The 24,845-nt window shown below is 41.3% G+C and overlaps 1 protein-coding gene across 10 annotated transcripts in view; it reads right to left on the reverse strand.

Annotated features, from left to right (window-relative positions):
* Nucleotides 1-24,845, reverse strand: part of ARVCF (ARVCF delta catenin family member) — a 277,932-nt gene that overhangs the window by 19,649 nt on the left and 233,438 nt on the right. For all 10 annotated transcript variants that reach the window (XM_061370845.1, XM_061370841.1, XM_061370839.1 and 7 more), the window contains one exon: nucleotides 23,987-24,058. In XM_061370845.1, the coding sequence (XP_061226829.1) occupies nucleotides 23,987-24,058 (72 nt within the window). The remainder of the gene's footprint in view (nucleotides 1-23,986; nucleotides 24,059-24,845) is intronic.

Raw genomic sequence — 24,845 nt, forward strand, 5'->3', positions numbered from 1 at the left:
ATGTTATTCTGGCCAGTGGAAACCCCACTGATTATTTTTAGCCTGTTGCTAAAGGCTTTATGAAATTAAAGCCTTACATTTCAAATCTACTACTACTGCTGTGGGGCTATGTGAGTCAAGATCTCAGAACTCAATACTTTAAACCTTGTACAACACTATCCATAAACACAGGCCATGTTAAGCCCCTGGATCTACAGGGCTTTTTATCCCATTGAAAACAAGAAAACACACTTAATTAGACAAGGGTTTCTTTGCTCCATACCAGAAAACTGATCTATGCATGAGGATTAATGAGCTCCTATGTGCTGGCTCCTACTTCCCTGCTCAGCTTCTCACATGCCTCCCAGCACGCTTGCATGCTTCTCCAAGGACTGGATAGCTAACCTGCTCTGTGTCTGTGACTGGTTTTAATGCCACCACTTGCTCGCTACATGACACCCTACAGATATGCACAAGTCACGACAGATGGCAATCCCCAAAGGCATCCTGCCAATCCATACCACTTACTTTCCTCTTCTCCAATGTCCTCTTCTTGCTCTGGGATCATTGCCCTTTATATTGAACGCTGAGAAAAACTGTAGTTACTTAACACATGAAGCATGAACAGTTGTATAGCTTTTCATCATTCCTATAATAAGTTTGTGATTATCTGACTCCAATATGACCTTCATATCACCTTTTTCCTCTGCCACTTCACAAGGTGAATTGGCAATCTAAGAATCCTCCAGAAAAAACACTGATAAGCAGGCAGTATTCCTTTCCTGAACGTTAGTCCTTAAAAAAATCTCTTAGGATAGCTAACTGGAATTCTGGCACTGTGTTATCTTTTAAGAAAGCTTTGCTGAAATATAAATCAAACCAGCAAAAGAGTTAAGGCACATTCATTAACAGATAATATTCATACAGAACATTTATGACTGCTATACTGGAGCTCAGACTTGTGGTTGAACAGTATGGAACTGTTCAGCTAGTCTTCTCTGATGGCTTTGTTTTAAAGTGCCTAGTTATAATTTTGGCACATTGGGAACAGCCCCATATGTTCACCCTCTCCTGTTATTTAAGTGCTGTCTACAATGTGTCCTTTCTGTCAGATAAATTCCTTTTTTTGATTGGACACTATTCCTTCTTTGTACCACCTCACTGTGTATGAATATTGAGATGCAACAACCCTCTCACCTCTGCTTACCTCCTGTGGACAGAGCTGCATTCCAGTCATGCACCTCTCACCCGCTTTTTGTCATTACTTCTCTTCATGCATGAAAGCCTGTTCTTTTCCTACTAACTAATGTAAGAGCATCTCAAAAATGTCTTCACCTTCTCTCTTCAGTAACGCACAGCATTTCCTCTACCAATTACCAGTACATTCCTGCTTTGGAGCTAACCCCTTAGCCAGTTTGGTGCATGATTCCCACCACATTCTACACATCCCCACTTCCCAACTACATTTATGCCCCTGCCCTGTTAGCAATTGCTTTAAGCGGAGTTAGCAAGTGCTAACACGAAACTCCTTCCTCCCTTGGGTCTCTCCTGATCCTCATCTGTTGCAGGCTTCCAGTACTGCAGAACTTCTGTTTCGGCCTGGTTATGCCAGAGAAAGGTTGGCAGGAGTTGCTAAAACAAAGTATTATGAATGCTCTGCATGGATGGCTGCTCATTAGCAGAGATGAGAACCTAATAGCGAGAAAGTTACTGCTGCACCGGAGGGTTTTTCCCTTATTGACAGCAAGCTGACACTTTTCATAAGCATTATAGTCCCTTAAAAAGAAACAAACAAGTTTTATATTTTCTCCATCTGCCTCCTGTCCTAATGAATCCAGCTCTGCTATTTATAGGATGCAATTTGTCTGAATTATTACAAATTTCCTTCCAGTGCTGCGTGGAGGCCTCGCACACTTTTCCATGCAGCACTTGAAGCACATTCCTGGGAGGCACAGCTGGTCTCACCTCCATTAAGCACCTGCTTCTCTTCAAAACTGATTTCCTTAATTTCCAGATCATCTTAATTATTTTTTCAGGTAATGCTACTTTTGTGCAATATATGGGTAACTGCTTAAACCCACTTTTTTAAATGGAAATGAGAGAAGAGGGTCATTAGTGATGGGTAATACATCAAACGAAAAAACATCCACTATTTTTCTTTAAAAAGCTATTTTAATTATAGCTCAGATTCAGCACTGCCCTTAAAAAGATAATTTCTCCTGGAATAAATGAGACTTTTCCCATCAGTTACAGATTTGTGCTGAGTTGCAATCTGCACTGTTTCCTCCTGGAAAGGCATGGGGATAAGTCATTTATTGCAGAAAGCAAAATAAGTAAGTTTACCATATTAGCTTTTGCCTTTTAGAGAAACAGAAAACCCTTCAGACACTGATGTCATTGTAAATACCATACATTTTACTGCATCTACACATTCCCCCCAGCTAATGGCATGAATGTGTATAACAAAGGAGGAGCTTCAACATTAGACTCATCTTCCTGAAAAAAAGGAAGATGCGCTTCTTTGCAGCAGAGTTGCTCAAACTTGGCAAATGGATTAGTTCTGCGTGAAGTTCATGCTACTAGGAGATGCCAAGTGGATTATCCTTTATTTGCCCAAAGAACAGTGACAGCACAGACAGCAATTTCAATCCTGAACAGAAAACACCTGAGGAATTAACTGGGACTGATCAGCCACCTTGATCCATCCACTTTAGTCCCTGTGCTAAGAATGATGCAGCAGTTCCTGGATTATCTCCTCCACAAACCTATTTGCTTTCATCTCGGCAATGCCAATTCTGTGCCTATACTTAGCTGCACCCTGGCAGTAACATAAAATAGTGCACCAGGTGCCTATCTCTGATACACCAGCTTAATCCCAAACTCAGACAACTCTTTGGAGCAAAGCTGCCAGACCTATTCCCCTTCACCATCCAACCCACTTATGATTTATTCTCCTGCTGCAGGCATTGGAAATTACACACATGTGGATGCTGGTCAGATGAGAGGTCTATTGCTGCAGCAGAAATGTGCTGCTTCATTTTTTATCCACACAAAAAATCTGGGTTGCTGTTTAAAGAGGCAAATTTCATATGAAGCTGGAAAGACACTGGCAACACTGCAGGAAAAATTAAAAATCCCTATCCCTAGGAAAGAAAATAAAAGATCACTAATATGAATTCAGAGAGCTACTCATCCATGCAGTGTCCACAGGCATGTTTACATCAGTGCTTTGATTCAGACCACTTTTGAAGGCAATCTCCCACTTATTGTGCTTTGGTTCACAACACAGGGAAGCTGCAGCACCATCTGGACTCTCTCTGGGGTGACACTAAACCAAGAGACGCAGTCCAGGACCACACCAAGGGTGTGCTGACCAGGAATGGAACCTGAAAGGCTGATCTGCTTGCTCTCCGCTGCATCCGAGCGCAGGATGCGACAGCCGCCGGCAGATGGAGCGAGAGGAGCCCAAACTGCAGCTTCTCCGCAAGGTCATCTACTAACAGACTTTGTAGGATAAGCAAGCAGCACCCTGAGCGACTAGGAGCCAAAAGAAAAAAACAACGGTAAAAAAGAAGAAAACCAAAAAGTAAAGGCTCACGTAAGTAAAAGAAATGAACAATGTGATTCTGCAAGAAAGAAAAGCTCCACAGATCTTGCCCTCCTGCCCTCTGCCAACAGCAGGTTGGTAACTTCATTACAGCCTGTGTAGTTCATTGTTTGCAAGTTAAACAGTTGTAAACCAGAGCTCAGAATAATTTATTATAGAAATGTTTTCAGAACACGTAAGCAAGAAACCAGTGCTGCAGATCAACCCTCCCCTTCCAGTAACTCTTCTCCCTGCAGTATGGATTTACAGAAGACTGGGGGGAGGCAACTGGTTACTTTTATAAAAACAGTAATCAAATCCTTAAAAAAACCCAGCCCATCAGCTCCATTCCATCTGTATGCTGTGCTGCAGCACCCGGGCACACAGCAGCTTGAATGCCAACACAAACTTGCAAGATTCTTCTAATTGAAAGGCTTAACAGTAGCGAAAATGCAGCCAGCTCCAACAGCGCCAAATGCTTGGAATAACTGATGGAGAATGCAGCTCAATGCAGATACATGTAGAGTACTGAATGTCGTATCACAGAGGCATAGCAAATTTCTGCAACGAATGAAGAAGAAATAAGAGGTGGAAAGTTCTGAGTAGTCCCTATAGCTTTCACTTCAAGGTACAGCACAAGTCAGGACAGGTATTACACTTACTGCAGGGATGCAATCATGAATGCAGCATCCACCGCTGTGCAGGAACTCTAAAGACAGACAGACAGACCAGCCTTTGAAAAGTATTGAAAAGAACAACCAGAATAATATGGGACACATGAGACTCAAATCAGGCTTGAGGGAATGTTTAAGAGGAGTTTTTCTAGTCAGAAAATGAACACCACAATGTGTGACCTTTCCAACTAATCTACTAAGTCACACACAAGTTCTAAAATTACATACTCTTCCCAGCTTACCATGTACTCCCACAATGAAAGCAACAATGGCACGCTAGTTACAAAGGGGAGCAAGCAATCCCCTGCCCCAAAGGATGTAACAGGACTGTTAGCAGCACTACCAAGTGTGGAGGTATGCAGAAAACCAATACAAGGAGCTGAGCTGACTGCACGGAAGACTGAAAGGCAGCAGGGAAAAGAAATGGGGGGGGCAAGGCAGAGCAGGAGATATAAGGATATCTGGGAAAGCAAACCCTTTTTTCCTATTCTATTATTCTTTATATTTCCCAAGCTCCACGAGTTGTCAAAGTAACTTCTCTAACAGCAAGTGCTTTGTAAGAGGTTGGTTATATTCCACTTCATATTCAAAGAATACACAATTCAACAGAGAGGGTTCAATTAAATAAAACCCATTCTGACCTTGTCTGAGTTCCAGCACTTCTGTTTGCTGTGAGCAGACATTTTAAAGCTAATACAGCTTTCCCTTTCCAAAGGACCTGCAAGCAGCATTTCTCCCAACAGCATCTGACACCCTGCCCAATAACAAAGCCTTTTTTCAAGCATATGTAGCTAAGTCTCTTGGCAACTGCAGATGTTCCATTAACAACCTTCTCTCCTCCGTCACTAATCAGCAGTGAAGGCTCTGGAGGACCAATACTTAATAAGGATCTGAAAGCTGCTGCTGCTAACTAGAGCACTATCCAAGCTACTAGTTCAAAAGGGGAACGTGCTGTTACTGAAGGGCAGGGCATACCTAGCAGCCAGGCTGATGCAGGAGAAAAGAGAGGTGCTAAATGTTTCCACCAAAAGGCACAGGAGGCACCTGGGTGAACTGCAGCACATTTAAGCATTTGTAGGTCACCTTTGGCAATGGTTTTGCTTGGTTTTGAGAAACACCATTGCTATAAGCAACAATGCCTTGGACCCAAAGTTAACATTAATCCTTTCGGCTGCATGATTAAAATGGATGGCTCATGTAAATAGCTTTCCTTACCCCAGTCCTAGAAGAATTGCATCTGACCTTGGAGACACCAAGTACAGTACACAAAATGTTAACACTTGCTCTCTTGCCAGTTTCTCTGATCCAAAGTTATTTTTCTTTACTTCACAGTGATAATTTAATGCATTTTCTTTTAAAGGAATAGGACAATCATGTTACTGCAAAACCAAAGTCTGTTTTGAAATGCAATTTATATCTAAGAATCAAACATTAAATAACATTTTCACCCTCTCTTACATACACAAAACATACACTGGAGTCTCTGCTTTGTGACCTACATATAAAATATGATATGTTTGGAAGTACAGGTTCCCCTTTTCCCATAACCAGATCACCACAGTGTTCGCAAGCTCCCAGTATGCTGCCCAGGCCCTGCATCCCCACTGCAAAATCTCAGGATGGGATTTGGTTCCAAATCCTGGCTCACATACACAAGTGAATAGCAAACTAATTGGCATCAAAGTTCTGCCAGCTCTGCAGGGTTTCACAGTGTGACGCTGTTGACACTGATACAGTGCAAGGGTCCTGTACTGCTCGTAGCACAGGCACACCTGAGACTAAACTAGGGCACGAAGACTCTCTTGCCTTACCATGAGAAATCAGGAGAAATCCTGTCTTTGGTAGTCTTAGGGGTTGCTCTACCCTTGTCTCTATTTTAAGAAAGAAGACAGATGAGGTTTAGCAGGCTTGTGATCTTGCTAATGGTGGATCAATATGCCAGGAGAGCAGCAATGCAAATGCTCCTAGATATGGACAGTCTTGCCTGCTGCCTCCAGGGAAGTGTCTTCCTGAAGCTTTCAGGTAGGTCTCATACCTCCTAACAGCCAAAAGGACAGCAGGCACAGGAACAATGTGAATTGCAATAGGGACGTCTTAAACAGACAGCAGCCTGGCCCTTGCACACAAGATCAATACTAAGCATGTCACTTATCATGTTTCCCTGCTATCTGCTATGTAACAGAAATACTAGAACAACAGCAGACAAGGCCAAATGTCCATGCTTATCCGTTTAGGTTTCAGTGCTGCTGCTGCTACTACTGACCACGGGTGCTTCTGACATGTCTGTTCCTGTCTCTGCGAGAGCCCAGAATTACACGACTGACTTGTTTTCCTTCTCTTCCCTGAAAGGACCCAGATGGTAGCACTTGGTGACGGCTCATGTGCCCTGAGGGATGTCTCCTTGTTCATGGCACCCATCAGCTCTATTTTGCCACCCCTCCTTTTCAGCCACAGAGAGCAATAGCAAGGACTGCACAATCCACACTAGAAATGAGAACACTGTGCCCCTCTGGCTTGTCTGGCTTCTGGCATTTGTGCCAGTTACACCAGTAGATGATGTGGAAGCTCAGGGAAGTGTCAACTGACTGTCCTCAGAGCTGCAAGCACATGCCAAGAACATATGCGGACACCACAGCAATATAAACCCATAGCACAGCCAAAGACCATTCCCTATTTGAAACTCTGAAAAGATGCAGTAACAAAGTGATGCTACAGAAAGTCTCACTTGATACAAGAGGTGTGAAAAAAATGGACCTCTCTTCTTAATGGGGAAAGCTTTTAAATGGAGGAGTCTCCAGGCTGGAACTTGCTTCCTCTTTGCCTTAGTAGGGCTTGAATTCACTGCTTTTGGGCCGTATTGCAAGCCTTTTCCATTTAACTAAGCTTTCCCAAAGGAACAAAAGAAATAGAGAAACAGCTGGCAAAGCTAATGAGGATTGGGAACTTGAAGAAAATTAATACTTTTCACATTATATAAACAAATGTGTTTTTTGCAACTGTACATTCATGGATACGTGTCAGAATATGTGTGTTTTGAGGGACTTTTTCTTAAACTAAAGAAATCAAAATCAGGTAAAAAAAAAAATCCATATCCAGCTCAGTAAAACATTCTACTGCTTTCCTGATCACAGCTGCTACGTGGTGCAGCTGAACAGGTCTGAGACGGAATCTTTGCAATGCCATTACTTGCACAGAGGCTTCAATGTCCAGCCCGACCATCAGAAGGCTTACTGCATCAAGTGTGTTTATTAAAGAGGGATACACTCAGTGATTCCCTGAAGGAAAGCCCATTAAAAATGATCAAAAAAAAAAAAAAAGAAAAAAATCACACCACAGCTATGTCTAGTCATAAACCACAATGTGTTGCTGTTAGTATCTTAACAAGTACAAGAGCCTCGTAACACAAAAATGTCTCAGAACTAGAGTCATCACTGAAAATCAACAGCACTGTTAAGGGACTCCTTCCCTTGACTTGTGGCTGCCTGGACCTACCATTTTCTTTCCTCTGGTCTTTGGTGTGTGTTTAACTAAGGATCATGTGTTCCAAATTGCTCTTTTTTGGCCTCAAGCCCCTGTAAAACTCAGCTTTGCAGTTCCAGATGCCAATCAGCTGCTCTGACTCTAGGAAGCTAATGAGCTTTTAGCTTCCTCCCAGCTCAGTCATTGAAACCTGTCTGCAGAGAAAAGCTTACTGCAAAAGGAGCCATGGCTCCACATGCCACTTAAGTAAATTTATTTTATTAAAGATTCTGACATGATTCAGAATGGTTTAGATGGTGAACAGCTTTATAAAACTTACTGCCAGAAAGCCTCAGCAAGTAGGGAAGCACAGAAAAGGGGGAAAAAAACCCACTATGGCAGGCAGCTGCATGGCAACATGAAAAACCCTACATGGCAGCACTTACTTACTTGAAATATCCACACTAAGTACCATTAAGTACCAAGTTATGTCAGAAAGGTGGAAAAAGCACAGAAAACTCTTCCTTGTAAGTATCTTCTTTCCTGTCTCCAAGAGAGGCTCTATGAAATTTACTGGATCATGAGGCTGTGTATGGTCCCACTAAATGCCTTCCCCACTGCTACATGACCTATATCTGACATAGTAGGCAGGTAAATCAAAGCTCATGAGGGGCTGTGGAGTGAAACAGAGGCCGCAGTGCTTTACAGACCAAAGCCATAAGTTCCAGCATCAGGTGGGACCCCACTGTCTGACTGGGGAGCACTGTACTTGCCCACCCGCGTGGTGGTACTGCAGAGCTGGCAGCCACAAGAAGGCAGCTGCCAGTGGTCCTGGCAGCCTGGCTGGTGCTGGGGGGTGACCTGCAGCATGTGGGCACTGCTTTGCCTGGAAGCAGCAGCCACGTTCCTCCAGACCTCCATGGATACAATTTCTTTCCACCAGGCCTGTGATGAGTCAGGGCATGAGGGACCTACAGCCTAGGTGTGATCAGCCTTTCTCTGGCTTTATATGCTGGGATGCTGGCACTGAATCTTAACCAGCAAGGCAAACCCAAATGCTCCATCACTTGGGAATTTACACAAACAGGACTGCTTTGTCAGGTATGGGACTATGGGGGTTTCCACTGGCTGAGCTTCAAAACATTGCCCTGCTGCTGAGGGACTTTCTGCTCTGGTTTGAAAGCTCACGAGCTCCTGACAAGCATTTGGATGTATCATCTATGGGCACTGCTTAGAGCTGCGACAGACGAGGATCGACAGACAGTATTTCCACTTGGGCTGGCACCTGTCAGGTTCTCCCCTTCACAGCCTGTCTCATTTTTATCTTCAGTGCCAAGGGAAAAACAACTTAAGAAAAAAAACAAATCTTTCAGAGCTCATGCATGCTGAACTATGCTTGGAAGCCAATTTGAAAGCTTCCTTCTGGGTTACTCAAGCTTCACCAAGTTTACTTATACTTCCACTACTCATCATGATTTTTATATAAAGTCTTTAAATGGTCATAAGCCATTACAGAGGTATTTGGTTATTCATATCAATGCAGTTGCTTGTTAGAGGCTGTCTGCTTAATGCAGTGAAGGCAGAGCTCCACAGCTTGAATTCCTCAAAGATGAAGAATAAATCTGTCTGTTCTCCAGTGGACCTACCCTCACTGAAACATCAAACACTTCCCACTAGGAAAGAAACATTAGGATATAAACAACTAACCTTTTGGGGGAAAGGTTATCAGAACCCAAGCTGAGAAGCTAGCAGGTCCATTCTTAGCCCAGAGAAATGAAAGGTCAGCTATTCCCAATCACCAGGACTGATAATGGAAGCCTGTTTGGTTCATTACAAGCACAGTTCTGCAATCTTGCCTTTATAGGCATTTTGTAAGTGCCATATGGAAAGACTCCCTCATGTTATTAAATAATTTATTATACACCAACCCAAACACTTCCTCCAATCCTGTTTGTGTCCCGAAATTGTTAATTAGTTCCTGCTACAGCTTCCAAAGTCAAAAGTGGGTTTCAATTCCTCTTGCCATTTCATGAAAGCTGCCACACACACCCAAAGGCAGCCCAGTGCATCTAATCTGTCTCAATTACAGTCACGATGCTGCTGTCAGGCAATTTAAGTATCTCCCAAGCACCCAAGAAAAAGAGTATGATCTATTCAATGTCAAATAAATGTCAGGCCAGAGCAGAAGCAGCATGAACAGAAGATTTTCTTCAACTTCTCTAACAAAAAATAGACCTGGCAGCCCAGGTTTTCAAGGTACAATATCTGGGTGCTTAATTTCCATGGATTTCAGCACAGGACAGAAACCTTAATGCCCTGAAGAACAAAGATTTTCTACCCATCCTCAAAGCACTGTATCCAGGCAGGGACAGATGGTGAGAAGCAAGAGATGTTACTGCTCCTCCTTCATTTGAACTGGAATGCACTGGGACGTACCACCTCGAGGTATGGAGTGAAGGGGTACTCTCCTTTCTGCTTATTAGAAAATAAGGAGAGCTTCTACTAGATGTAAACGTATCTGCTGTTTGATGCACTGTCTCAATAGCTGATAATCACACACAGAACTGACACAAAACCAGCTCTGCCCATAGAATTATAGTTTTCCTAACAACACGGACCTTGCTATAAGCCTTAAATTCAGACCAGAATGTGAGATAAGACAACATTACCTGGAGAAAAATAGCTCTCTGAGTCCTTAGCTATTTTATAACCACAAATAAATTCACTTGCAAGTTAAAAAAATAAAGGAAAAAGAAACAGAAAAAGAATTGGGGCCTCAGCGTGCAGCACTGAGTGAGATGCTTGGCTGAAACAAAAACAGGAAGCACACTTTTCAAGAGGCAACAGGGGAACATTACACAGCATCCAAGTGAAGCCTGTTCCATCTTTACCACCCTCCAGAATGGTCCATATTCACAAACCACCAGAAAGTCATAGGAGAAATTTTAAAAAGCCACAACAGAAACTACCTCAAACAACTCTGACAGCTTCTTTGAAAACTCTTCATCACTGCTAAAATAGTGAAAAGATTTCTCACCCAATAGCCACTTTTTTTAGGAGAGTTTTCAATTTCAACGCAGCTTTCTTACAGGAATACTATGCAATGAAAAATTAAGCTTAAGACTACTCATAAAAGATTCTAAGCAGAAGCTGACATTTACTGTGGAGGTTGTTCATGCCTATAGAAAACTCTGAAAAGGTCAGTGTAAGTGTAAATAAGGTGAAGTACTTCCTCAAGAGTATCAAAATTTCTATCATGTTACTATCTATACCTATTTCTAACCACTCACATATGCAAGGCAGTGTTATGAATGCCCTGATGGCTTCTCATGGGCCATCTGTGTCCATAGCTAGATCTAGAAAGAAGTGTCCAGGCTGCAGTGAGAGGAGTGGCACCAAATTTTAAGTGTTTCAGGGAAACTGGGATCCATCCACATAGAGAATTGCCAATGACGTTTAATTTCAGTGGGTTTAATCTCAGCATTGCTTTCAACAAGCAGGTATGTAGGATTTGGCAAGGACCTGCTTGTCAAGATTTATCTATTAACCAAGACCTTGAAGAATCACCCAAATCTAAGTCACACATGCCTTTATCAAGTCTTTAATTTTAGACACTAGCACTAACCTGAAGGTAAATACTCTCCTGAAAGCAGTGCTCATTTAATTGTATAAATGGGATTAGGTCTCATGCTCCTAACACGCACTTTCTCATTCCTTCAGAAATCCCAAGCATGCTGTAATGCAACTAACAGCTCAGTCATCCTCAACGTTTCGCATCTCTCCTCTTACACATCTGCAAGTTGCCTTTGTGCTCTGTAGTGATCACTAGGACGTTTTATGACTCAATGCACAAAGCATCCCAAAAAGGGAAGTAGGAAACCTGCATATGAAAAGAATGCAGACTTTCGATTTTCTAAGTGTTTAAAGGTCACTGGGGATGCTCCCGTTAAGGCAAATCCTTTCTCTAGATCTTATTCTTGCCTGCTCATATTTTAAATGAGTCTTAGGAGATGCCTTTCTTGCTCATCATTTTTAAGCTCTCAGCAGGGCAAGATGCAATAATCATGATTACAGATGTGCTCTTCATGATTTTAGAGGTCTCAAAACAGAACTCATTAAATATTGTTCCTGGTTTTGTATGTGAGGGATAAGAAGATATGACATGTCCAAATGGAATGGGCTTTCTAGGTGGCTTGTTAGCATGAGCCAGCAAGAAAGACATTGCTTTAGAAATCAGAAAACCTCCTCCCTGTTCCCAAATCTGCCACTGAAATGCCATGTAACTGCACTCTCACTTCAGCGGTCTGTGTCCCCCTTTCCCCTCCCACACTCTTTCTATCTTGCCTATCTAGACTCAGCCTATTTCAGTAGACTGTCACAGTGTGTTTGGTACTTACACTTTACTGAGGCTACCGGTGAAAGAGAATGCGACGTTGCTCTAAATGTCTCCTACAAAAGCAACAATATATTCAGTAAAGTACGGAGACCCCAAAGCACGGAAAACATGACCAAACCAGACATGAGGTAGAAGGACTGCTCATCACATATCCTCCTTCCACAGAAGCCTGAATCACGGTCTGTTCCTAAAGAGACAGAGGATGTGTCATGCTATTACAGAATTCCAAATTTCCCTATGACCAAGACACAGAAAATTCAGGGTTGAAACAAAAATGCTCTTCTTTCTATCACACACTGATCAACATTCACACTGATCACCTTAAAATGCCTGGTCAGCAATCAAACCCTCAGTGGGTTCAGAGCAATGAACAGTTGGACTGACACTGCTTTCTAAACCATGCAGATGTAAGATTCCCCCGCCTCCGACTGACAGGTAAATTTAAGTGTCTGCTTTATAACGTAAAATGCCTGCCTCTCAGTTCAAGGTCACTTTCCTACAATCCACGGTTATAGGTACATGGCACATTAAGTCATATGATTCCCCTGTCATGTTAGAGAAGGGGGGAGCTTTTAAGCCTGTGCAGAGCACTCAGGGTTATCAAAATAAATAAGACTTTATATAGCAGCTTTCACATTCAACATCACTGAAAGTGGTTTATAAAGTAATGAGTCAGATAATAGGACTGCAGCAGCTGTGCAGGTAACCACACTAGAAATTAATGCTGAGAAAACAGAGGTCTTAATTTTGTGATTCTTTTTATTTGCTTTTGTGCAAAACACGACTGCAGCTTCAGTCTGACTAATGAGCATCAGTGACTTCTGCAATTTAGAATGCACAGGTTATTTGACAGTCCAGTTTATTTTAATTTTTAGATTAACTCCATGATTAAAGCTCCCCATTAAGTATAATAAATACTGTTCAAGCAAAAGTGGAAAAAATGCTGGCCTCCTTACTGCTATGTACCTCCCCTGTCCCGGCTGCATTATAAGGAAGGCCTCTTTGCCTGGTCTCTAGTACCTCAATTAGCAATTAATTCAGAATTGCACAACTATTTCATTTTTATTCCCCTTTCTCTCCCCCATCATTAGCCATTGTAAGCAGACCCTCAGAGACTGATTAACATAGTGTTGAGAAGTCCATGGTTTACTGTGCTGGCACCAGAGAAAGTATGCATTATAAAATCAAACTGAGATCCACCTATTAAGATATATTTTGCATATATGCTCCTTTCCCAGGTTCCACTGGCAAATCAGCTTTCTCATTCTTCTTCCCACCTGATTCACCTGGCTAGATGTCACAGATTAAGTTGTTTTGGAAAAAAATGGATTCTAACAAACCCCATGTTGTTGGTTTTTTGCAGACAGACTTTTTTGGCTGACTTTGTAATCACTTAACAAGAGTCACACAGAACAATTACAGTCACCTGGGCCAGCTTCCTGCTCAATGCAGGCTCAGGGCTGAATTTAGACCAAGTTATTTATGCCAGTGTCCAGTCAGGTCTTGAAATCCTTCAATGATAGAGAACCCTTCAAAACCTCCCTGAGGAACCTGTTTCAACGCTTAATTACAGGGCACCAGTCTGCATTTTTGTGGGCAAAAGAATACCAGACGGGACAGCCGGAGCACCCCTGACAGACACTTTAAGGAAGATTTAAGAGATGCCTGTCTAGTGTTGAGTTCTGACAGCATCTGAGTCAAGCAGGCCTGTGAGAAATTTATCCACATTGCTATTACTCCTCAAGGCACAGCCTTTTTAAGACTCACCTGGAGCCATAACTACTTCCTTTACTTATGCACACACTATTTTGGGAAATCTGGCAAGGGATTTAAATCGACATTACACTATTTTTCTGCCTCAGCTGTTCTGAAACTTTCTGCTGTTCTCTTAACTTGTCAAGTGGCTTCGTCAGCAGAACTTTGCTGCCGTACTTTTGATGGACACTAGAGACAACCGTAACTTTGTGCAACAAGGTTTTTGTAATTGATTTTGACAGGAAATTTCATCTCTAAATTCCAACAGAAGCTGTGCTCCTCTTCCTTGCACTTCACAGTAACAATGGCGAGGCAACCAGGAGAACTTTCCCATCCGTACCCCTCTTCAAATTATCATCTAATTTTTTACGCTCATGCTAAAAGGAGGGCAAGGGGAATGGGGAAGTCTCTGGGCTTTCATTGTTATCTCTTAACTGAAACGGAGTATGGCATGGCAGAAAATCTGACATAATGCAACAGTGATGGATGGAGTTTTTCACTGCAGTGACTAAGTCCCAAGACTGAGGCAGTTATGTGGGGTAAACACATCCCCACCAACTGCTGCTTTTATTCCTGGCAGACTTTTGTGGCACACTGTCATTTTATAAACAGTCCGTGAGCAGCATCCATAGAATGAGCTATGCTCTGTAATAACAGGCATTCTATTTTAGAGTAACAATCAGAATTGCTTGTAGAACAGAAATGCTAAATGAGACAGGCAAAAACATGCACAAACTAAAACAGGGAAAAAACTAGTATTAACCATTCTTGGCTCAGGCAAACAGTACAGGGAAGGCTGTAAAAAGGAAAAGATATGACATCTATCACTTTCCAACATTAACTATTTTATCATCAGAAATGTTACCCAAGTATAATGGATATGAGAATCCAGTCAGCGGTTGAAGGGTTAAGATCCTGCATTGTCAGAGAGCGCACATTGCTATAACTAAAGCAAATGTTGTAGCTGGGCTGTAAAACTTGCCAAGATCTTGAGTTACGTGTTGGTTTCTGTATGTGCCTATCTATACAAGCATCATAAATAATACAGTTGAACTTCTCCATTAAAATGCACACTAAGTGTAATGTGCATAGTAAGAATACAAAGCAAGTCATAGTATTAGATATTTTTGAAATACTCTAATATGAGCTCCTCAGTCCATTCACAGAACATCCCACTGGAGCAAGGCACTACCATCCACCCCTTTAACAGAAATTCTGGTTTTATTTGATTTTTTTGTCACTGTGGTGCTAACAACAGTTGTGACACACAAGACTTTGGCAAAATTCTGCTGTTTTTACAACTGGATCATGCACACTCCATTTGCACTGGTTATCACAGCAGCAGTGAAACTATCAGTAATTATTTTAGTGAAGGCAGAGGCAGTAGAAGACACTTTGCAAACGAGTTCACTATAGCCCCGGATCTGAATGCAATTAACTTGCCTAAGGCCACTCAGCAAGACAGCAGCAATGCTGGATTGCAAAAATGAGACTTTCTTACTTTCAGCTCTGTCTTTTGCTGAAGCTCCAGATCATTCCATCTTCTCAGTAGCTGCTGTAATTTCCATGTGCTTAAGTGGAGTTCCTGCTGTTTAGTTTTTCATAGGCTACTTTATTGTGCAAGTATATATAGGTTGTTCTAGTTTAAGATGTTATAACCACATGCATAAGTCTCATTTTCTGTGCATTCATAACTTGGCCACAAATTCACATCAAGTTGGAAAGGGAATTTACCACCTGGGACTCCTGCCTTTTGAAGATGCTGCTAGTTATTATAACAGATCTATATTCTTGGTTATCAGCCTCAGGCAAGAAGGAGCTAGAAGCTGACTACTGGAGTTATTTTCTAGTCCCATGAGAATCACAGGTGAAAAAAAACGTGTAAAGGTGGAGTGGGAGAGTCTTGTCTTCTGCCAGCTCTTCCTCTCCAATGAGGAACATTGAACATGAAAGAATGCAAGAAAAGAATAAAGAGGAGCAATAGTTGTGGCTGTTGATTCACCTTAGAGGTGAGTCAGATTTTTCTCATTCAGAGGGAAGAATTCAAAACAAGTCAGAAAGAAAGCGGCCCTCCTAACTCACCTTGCATGTGACCTCTAGCTGTTAAGATAGAGTTAGAAGACAAAAGGAAAAAGAGGAGATCAACAGGCAAACAAATTACAACAGAGCCAAGAAGTGATGGACAAGAACAACCACCTTATGACTTCATGAAAAGCTTCATGTTCTCAAATCCGTACAAATGTAGAGCTGAAAGAGATCTTCATATCACTGCAATAATTCCTCCTGCCCTCCCTATCCCAGCAGCTGTTTTCCACTGCTCCCTCGGGCTTAAACATCAAAGCTACATAACCTAAAACTGAAAAAGCCATTCACATTATGAAGTGTCCATATTGGAGGTGGAGAAGGCATTAGTGACATTTAATTATCACAGTTCAAAAATTTCTTCCCCAGTTTACACTGGCTGCATATGTCCTCCACACAGCAGCACGCTTCAAGTTCTTAACTCAAATCTTCCTGACACAAAAGTACATCTCTTAACTGGGCAATTTATAGGATAGTCAGGCCACACAAATATTGTGCTTCCCCTTGCTACAGCTGCAAGATATTTTCTGTTCCACAAATGCCATTTCACCTTACCAGGAGTCTAACCTGTCCCACCTGTAAATACAATTTTTTCTTGGAAACCCCCATGAACAAAGCCAGAGACTGGGAAACACAGATCAGAGCTGCAACATCGAGGCATTCTCAGAAGCAAGAGAACAACAATTTGACAAACATGGTAGCAATTACCAGAAAGCAAAGCCAAAATTACTCTTCACATTCCTGAACTGACAGATAATACCAGAGTGAGAGCTGGTCCTGTAACAGTCTCAAATTCCTTTCACATGATTTGGTGGAATGACTAAACCACAAAGAGCAGAGCTGCGAGAGTCCCAGCAGCACTACTGTACAGTTACTGTGTAGGGTTCAGTCATATCATTAGTATTTCTCCCAGAGCAATATGTGTTTCCTCACAGTCTCCAAAGAAAGAGTGTTGTAGGACAGAATCATATTAGTAAGTGAAAAGAATTGGTGGCAGAATTCAGAAAGGTCATACACACTTGAGAAAAGCAAGGTTGAGCTGTGGTCCTTATTGATATCTGAATATTCCTGCAAAACTTACCACAAATATACAATATTAAATGTCTACACGAATGAAAGTGATCAAACCCACCAATGACAGCAAACTACAGAGAAGGCAGACCTTTATCTTTCACCTCAGTACAGTGCTGATCTAAGACAATGCCTGCATAGACCAGTGGATAACAAATGATTGTAGTGGTTGACAAACCTTGCCATACCTAGGTAAACTGCTGAACTACAAACAGCAGTGAAGTCACCTGTGTGTCAAGAGAGAGCTCAAAGGATGTAGCACTTGAAAACCCTAATTGGCCTAGAAATTAATAGTAACATAACAAAACAAGCAGGCAATAAGAGAACCTTGGATGCTCAGTGATATAACTTAGTTCCCACCAAAAAGGTTTGCTGACTCATACGCAACAGTGCACTTTGTTTTATTAAATCCAGATTCTAGCATTTTAACACAATACAAAACCATAACTGTGCTCTTTACAGGTTTGTCAAAGTCCTGTTGCAGCATGCACCAAGATAAAAGCCTGAAAGATTTTTGTCTAGTTGCTGGTGTTTAATGACATGCATGACAATCTCTCACCATGGGTACCTGCCAGGTAAACCACACTATGTGGTGAAAATCTGCTGCATTAACTGCTCAGCTAGTTCAAAGCCAGTTCAATACCTGCTCCACAAAGGCAGGGATTATTTTAGGTTTTTTTTTAAAACCTTATGCTATGAGTTATGTAGAAGGAAACAGAGGTCATTCCATGGACAACATCCTTCAAAGGCCAAGCTGTTCAAGGCTTACTACCTGCCCTAATGCAACAAGGAAGGAACAATCCTCAAGAGTTGTGCTAATGATTTATTTTATGCAACATCTGTACAGCACAGTGAGCTTATCACAAGACAAGACTGTGAATCACTAACTACAAGGACTGTTTTAGCAATGCAGTCCAGCAGCTCTGCATGGGTCTGACACAAACATACCATAAAGAACCAACTGATCCTGGCAACAGGCAGCAAGTACTGAGACTCGCTAGTGACAGGAAGCATCATGACAAATAAGCAGCGTTTATTCAGTGTCCAAAGCTGTCTCTGAAAAGCAAGATAGATCTTCCACTCGTTCCTTCTCCTGCCTTGATGGTCAACATAAAACTTCTCAAGCAAGAACTGCAAAACATTTTTTTTTATCAGGTACAATCCTACAGCAAGTTTCCTTATTGGTACCCTGGAGTATGTACTGGGAATAGGATTGGGTCAGAAGTAAAGAAAAACACCTCATCTCTGTAGGTAAGTCACTATCACCCATCACTGCTTCCCTCATCTAGAGTTTACAGAGACTCTCTAAAAACACAACCTATGTAAAAAGAGCAACACTCCTACCTGAATGATTTTCTGTTTTAACGAAGTTTTATCAAATTAACTATTGGTGACAGGATGCTAAATGAGTAACACTCTCCGTATCTGCTTCATGCAAGAAGTGCACACATCATTAGAACACAAAAGGTGGCACAGTATGTCAGTATAGACTACAACTCTCACAGGCTTAGGCCACTCTACTTAAAACAAAAATAATCATTGTTCCATAATAATACACTTGATACCAGTTTGAATTGCTTGAGTTATCATGTTAAGAAAACAAGAAGCTATTTCATTCGTTTAATTGGAAGAAGATACGTTAGGGCAGAAAAAAAGACAAAAGACATAATAGTACTCCCAGACCTCCAATTCACATTCCAGAGGCATCTCCCTGTAAGATTTTCAAATCCTTCAGTTTCATCCCTAAACTTAAAATTTATGTTCTACAATATTAAGTTTAACAGATCCATAAAGACCACAAATAAGGAGTTTCCACCTGCAGAGCAGAGCTCAGCAGGCCAGGGGAAGCAACTGTCACGTTTCAACCCAGCTTTGAACAAACAAGTGGCTCAACATAAGAATTGCAGAAGATGATGACAATAAAAGTGGAGTACACCAGAACAATTAGCAGTCTGCTATGGAAACAGTGTGTATGCAAAGAAAGAAAAATCACAGGTGCCTGTTCTGAATTCCTTGCAGGTGTTGGGAAAAAGAATGAGAATTTACAGGTACTGGAATGAAGAAAGTTTGGCAAAGGCAGGTTCCATATGGGAATTTTCCTATTCAAGGCAATAAATTTTCTCTGACTCAAAGCACTGGAGGACAGATGAGAAATCTTTCACTGCTTTGTAAAATATGAAAAACACACTGGGCCAAAATGAATCCTCTGCTTGGTAAAGCAACAGAAATAAGAGATACTTAAAAATTCTGATGGCAATTCTCAATAATGTGCATGAAATACATAAAAGATACTAATACTAGAACATGTTACTTGCTCTCACAGAGGAGATCTTCCCAGTACCTCAATTTCCACTAGCAGACACAGGAGAGGTGTGGATGGTGCTATTAATCAATCAGTTCTACTCACTTATTCACAATACGACAATCAAAATTAATGATTGAAGGGAGCTGGAAAGGGCAGGTGAGTGCTTGAGTCAACTTGTAAAGATTTAAAGAAAGCAAATTAAAACAGCAGTGAAATGAGAACAGCAGCTAATCTTAATTACAAACCTGAAGTCAGAGGAAAGCTTCAGTGAAGCTCCTCTCTCCCCCCACTACATGTTAGTGAAGACAAATTGCTGGCATTTTTGTAATCTACTAAGTTGAAGTCATTACCCTGACAGTACCAGGAAGTCTAATTTCCTGGAGCAGTAATACAAAGATTTATAAGTGAATTTAAACACTCACCTTCTGGGACAGAAAAATCTATCATCAGCATCAGGCTACATGGAAAGCGACAGATAACGGAGAAAGAAGAAATTCACCTGCTGACAAGTTCAGCCAAAATCTCATTCCCTGCCTACATAGGCTGCTGACCAGGGTAAGTGTACATACACACAAAGCTGAACTTTCAAATGAATTCACCTTTTCTGTGAGGTCCCTGCTACAACAAAATAGACTTGTTCAACTATAAGCAGCTTTAGCACTTGTTCAGTATTTCTGCTTGACTCCTCCTAAGCTTATGTTCCCATGAGGATGGAAGTAAGTTTAAATAATCAACATGGAAAAGATAAATAAAAACTGATTTAAATGAAAGAATGAGTTAGCCTACTGATCAGGCTGAAATGCACCTGCACATATCTCCTTCTGGCTGAACACTTGACTCCCTAATAAGTTAGACTGAAAACATAGCTGAACTTAACACCTCAGAACATCTACTTTTATGCCATTATATGTGTGCATAAACAAGAAGCCAGAGCATTTGCTTAAACCAAACAGCACATAAGTCTAGATTTAATTAGGAATAATCCACTGAGTCCATGTAAAAAGCTGGTTTGCTCTTCTGGACATCCTCCTCCCATGTTCCAGCACTGATGAACAGGGGCAGACAATCCAACACCTTCACATCAGGAAGATTAAATGTTACAATCTTTATAACATCTTCAGAGGGCTGACACATATCAATCTCGATTCTTTTCAGAAAACCTTATCTCACAGCCTGCCATCTGAGGCATGCTTTCCACTGCACAGATATGATTAATCCTGATCTCCCCCAATGCGTGAGCCTCCTGTCACTATTCCTGCTCAGAAATAAGGACTCTGTGAGCCAAGCAAAGGGATTGCACTATCCTATATATTTAATATGTACACAGGAGAAATGAGCATTCGCACTGTGGTAGCGCAGAAGAGGACATGCTGCAGAGGAGACAGCTAACGCTACCATCAGTGACCTACTTTATATTGGGGAAGGGATTTCAGCAAGACAACTTTTCCCCCCTCCAGAGAAGCAGCATTTTTTGAAAGTACTAAATTTAGCAAGGTCCAGAGGACAACATTCATAATTTCTTGTCAGTGCTGCTCCCTCTCATATGGCTCTGTGCAAGCTCTTATCGCTTACCTCCAAAATTTATCTTCTCTCTCTTTGAATATCAGAAAAAATATGCTCCTTTCAACAAAGGAAGAAACAAGAAGCGTCTCTTCCACAATCTCTCCTCAGGAGGACAGCACTACTCTGGACACTGCCAGCACATATATATATATATTTTTTAATATCAAGATGAGACAGCTCCTGAAAGCACTGCAAGTTCTCCCATCTGACATTATCCAGTTTACCACAGATAACAACCCTGAACTGGAAGCTTTCCCCTGCCAGAATGACTAGCACATAAAATTATTAAAGGCTTAGAAATGGTTTCAGGGCTGCTCAAATGCTGTGCTGCAGCAAAATCTGATTTCCATTAAAAAACCAAATGCAATCAGAAGAAAAGGAGACTAGTTTATCACTCTGAAAAAAACAAGAATTACCTTCATCCATTCATTTCTGTCCAGGACAAACACACTTCAGGAAAAAAATCCAAACTAATAGCACTTAAACAAGGTAATAATAATTCATGAGCCCATCTGAACTGTTCAGGATACGAACGTGCTCCTGAGCTGTCTCCCACACAGACACTAACCAGCCCCAACATCCCAACTGGAAACTACAAGTTTATGGGTTTATGATGTTCAGCTACAGGACACGCAGGGGTTCCCACAACTAAAGTCATCTGGAAACCAAGTGCAGTTCCCAGAGATGATAGAGAATAGGTCTGAAACTACTTCACTGCTTCCAGTCCACCTTTTCTCAAGCAACCACAGGCACATTATCAATTAATCTCAGTTATCATACTTAAGAGTATATGTCAAGTTCTTGAAACCTCATCTTTAGATACACCAGATAAGCATCTGCATCCCAGTATTTGTTAACTACTACAGTGTTCATTTGCTGCATTGCATGAACAAATCCTAGTACTGCAGTTTCATTTGCCCACAGAGATTCCAGCTGAAAACTCAACTTTAATATGGCTTTAATAATACATGAAAGAGATTAATCTATAATTGTTGATTTTTGAAATAGCACTTCATTGTGTCACTCAAACTGAGTGCTTTTGATCATTAAAACTTGTATGATTTTTCAATCTTGGTAACGAGGTTCTGCTTCAGCTGAGAGCCGATCTCATCAGAGCCAATTATACTCTATGGCACAGATCTGACCAGAGCTTTTAAGGGTTTTAAAACTGCAATTTTGTTTTCCTTCTCTTACCAACAATTCAAAGTTCCAGCAAACTTGTTAGACCCTTAATATCCAGGAGCTCTTGTGTAAACAAGATGCTTAGCAGGAAACAAAATATGCATCACTGAATTTATTTTTTGCCTTGGCACACAAGCAAGTAGTTTCTCAAGCCTTTTTCCATGTCAAAGGTCTTCTTTCAAAATGCTGTGGGAATAATCTCCTGACCTAATCTACCTAGCATGAGAGTCTATTTGTCTTACATTAAATAGGGGTATCTTGAAATTGTCAAACAAAAACTCTTTGGGAGTGTGTGATTTCTAGCAACTGAGTATGGTAGAGCTGTGTAAGCTCAGAGAGACAGATATATCTCCCATCAGATATGCCACAAAACTTCTGCCATTGACAAAGCCACCTGAAAGATTTTTGTCTTAAAGAAATTTGCACATCCAATTCTTTACAGAAATCTTAGATTTTCATCTTTTCCTTTTAGGGGCACCTATATTCCAGTCACATTTAGAAAGGAATGAAAGTGCTGAAGCCCCTGCTGTATTTTGCATTCCTCTCCTCCATCCTTAGGATGTTTCCTTGCTCTGCAATGTAATCAAAGCCCAGCCTTGAACTAAGAAGCTTCCTGGAGCTCTCCAAGCAGGATGGCATTGCAGCTTCTAAGAGGTGCATTAACATTAGTGTGTAGGCATTAGCCTAGAAACTGTACCACTGTAAAAAGGTGCCTGTAAATAGATTAGATCCATCCATGTATTAGGATTAGTTTGCATATCAGAGCTTCACTGCCCACGAATTTAAGTGAATGCAACACTTCACACGTGTAATCATTATGCCATTAATGACTACTAGTACGTCTCTAAGGATGCTAGACAGGGCCTCTGCTGCTGCCACCCTCAGTTAACAGTAAGGAAATTGAAGCACAAATCAGTTGATTTGATAAAGGTAGCTAAACAGCATACTTCCGCTATCCCAAGTCCAACAATCTCCACTGAGTCACACTGTCTCTTTATACTCTAAAATTGCACAAGTAACGCAGGAAGAGTTTAAGATTTTCTTTCTGAGGAATGCTCAGGTAGTTGCAGATATTCACAGATCACTAAGGTGAAGGTGCTGTGGGAGAGCATTTCGTGCAGAGCTGCGCTGACAGGGTGGCACCGCAGCAGTTGCCATGACAATGGCTGAATCTTTTGTGATGACATTGCACACACTCAAATGAAAATCTGTGCAAGTCTCAAAACACCGTCTAGTGCTGTAAGAAGTCTGATGAGATCCTAAATCATCTCCTAATCTCCAATTAACAAAAGAGTACCATGCCTACAGGAAGGGAATGTAGCTTGTTTGTGAAAGATTTCACCTCTGCCAGAGCTGAAATACAATAGCGCAATGCAGAAAAATTTTTCTGTCAACCTGATTTTGGAAAACTATAAGTACTGCTCACTGCAGACAGGGGGAAATACTGTACTCAGGAGAAGACTGCCAGTAAAGACAAAAGATTTGAACTCATTCCCTGCTGTCACTCTCCAATTCACTGTAGCACTGAAGAACTACAGAGATGCCAGTGAAGGGAAAACCTTAGTGGTATGTACACTCACCTAATGCATTTCAGAACTCACATTCACATGTAGCGCAGGCAATTTGCAAATGGAGTTGTAAAGGAAAGGAAAAGAACATGAACTCATCCCTCTATGGAGTTACAATCACCTAACACCAAATCAGATGGGCTTCTACAAGATTCCACCCATTCAGCAGCTTTATATAAAAGCTGGTTATATCCAGCCTTTGAATATTGAATACTAGATAACAGCAAGCACTGACACATCCATTATTTCAATTAACTGAATACAAAAGAAAGAGATCAGCCTGATATGCTCATGTCTCAAGCCCCTTTAAAAGCCTCCTGCTCCCATGCTACTTGTTATTTCCAAAAGCACAAACATTAGCATTACCTTTTGCTGCTTCAGACCGCTTAGGCAAATCAAGTGTATCAAAATTCCTGTCCAAATCTCCATTCTTCTTTCCTGTGCAAAAAAATAAGACAACAGATGGAAAGGGCTGTCAGCATACTGACAGGTAAGATACTGTCATGTGCATCTGCAAGATGAGAGAAGGTAAGAGAATATAAATCACAGACTATTACTCATATTTGTACATATTTGACTTGCAACCTAGCTGCAATCCAGCTGCATCGCTGTGGTTTTAGCAGGAGCAACTTTGGGAAAACATCCGTGCTACTTGCAGGTTCATCTGCAAACATGCTCAGCACGAGCATTTCAGTGGGTGCTAAGAGTGCTTAAAATCTTTGAAAATTGTGCCATTTGCCTTGTTGGCAAAGTTAATTCTCACCTTCCTCAGAAGTCCAGTATTTACTTGTTATTTTCATCAAGAAATTTTGATCTGAAGCTTAGCTAAAGTAGAGTGAAAACCAACGGGTTTGCTTTGCAGCCTCTATTCTTGTTGTCACTATCAGACAGAAAGACCTAGATTCAATATGTTGTACAGCCAGCAGCCAACAACTTAACCTTTAATTGCCCTTCAATCAATAAAGTGCCATTTTGACTATTTATTAGAAACCAGTGGAAAGAATTCCACACATTTACTGAGAGACAGTTTCAAACCATTACATCAGTTTTACTTCACATAATCCTTCACAGAAAGCAGAACAAAACCTGGACTTCAGTTTTAGTTAGGTGGGAATTCAAAGTTACGTAAACAGCTGGGGAAGAAAAGGTTAATTTTTGTCCCTTCTTCTCTCCCCAGGGAGACATACAGCCTTGGGTAAGCAGCATGGATGCTGTGGGATAAGCA

The sequence above is a fragment of the Neopsephotus bourkii genome, unplaced genomic scaffold (genome assembly GCF_033783945.1).
Source record: "Neopsephotus bourkii isolate Nb327-2 ecotype Australia unplaced genomic scaffold, CSIRO-AGI_Nbou_v1 NB_1542, whole genome shotgun sequence".
NCBI classification, from domain to species: Eukaryota; Metazoa; Chordata; class Aves; order Psittaciformes; family Psittacidae; genus Neopsephotus; species Neopsephotus bourkii.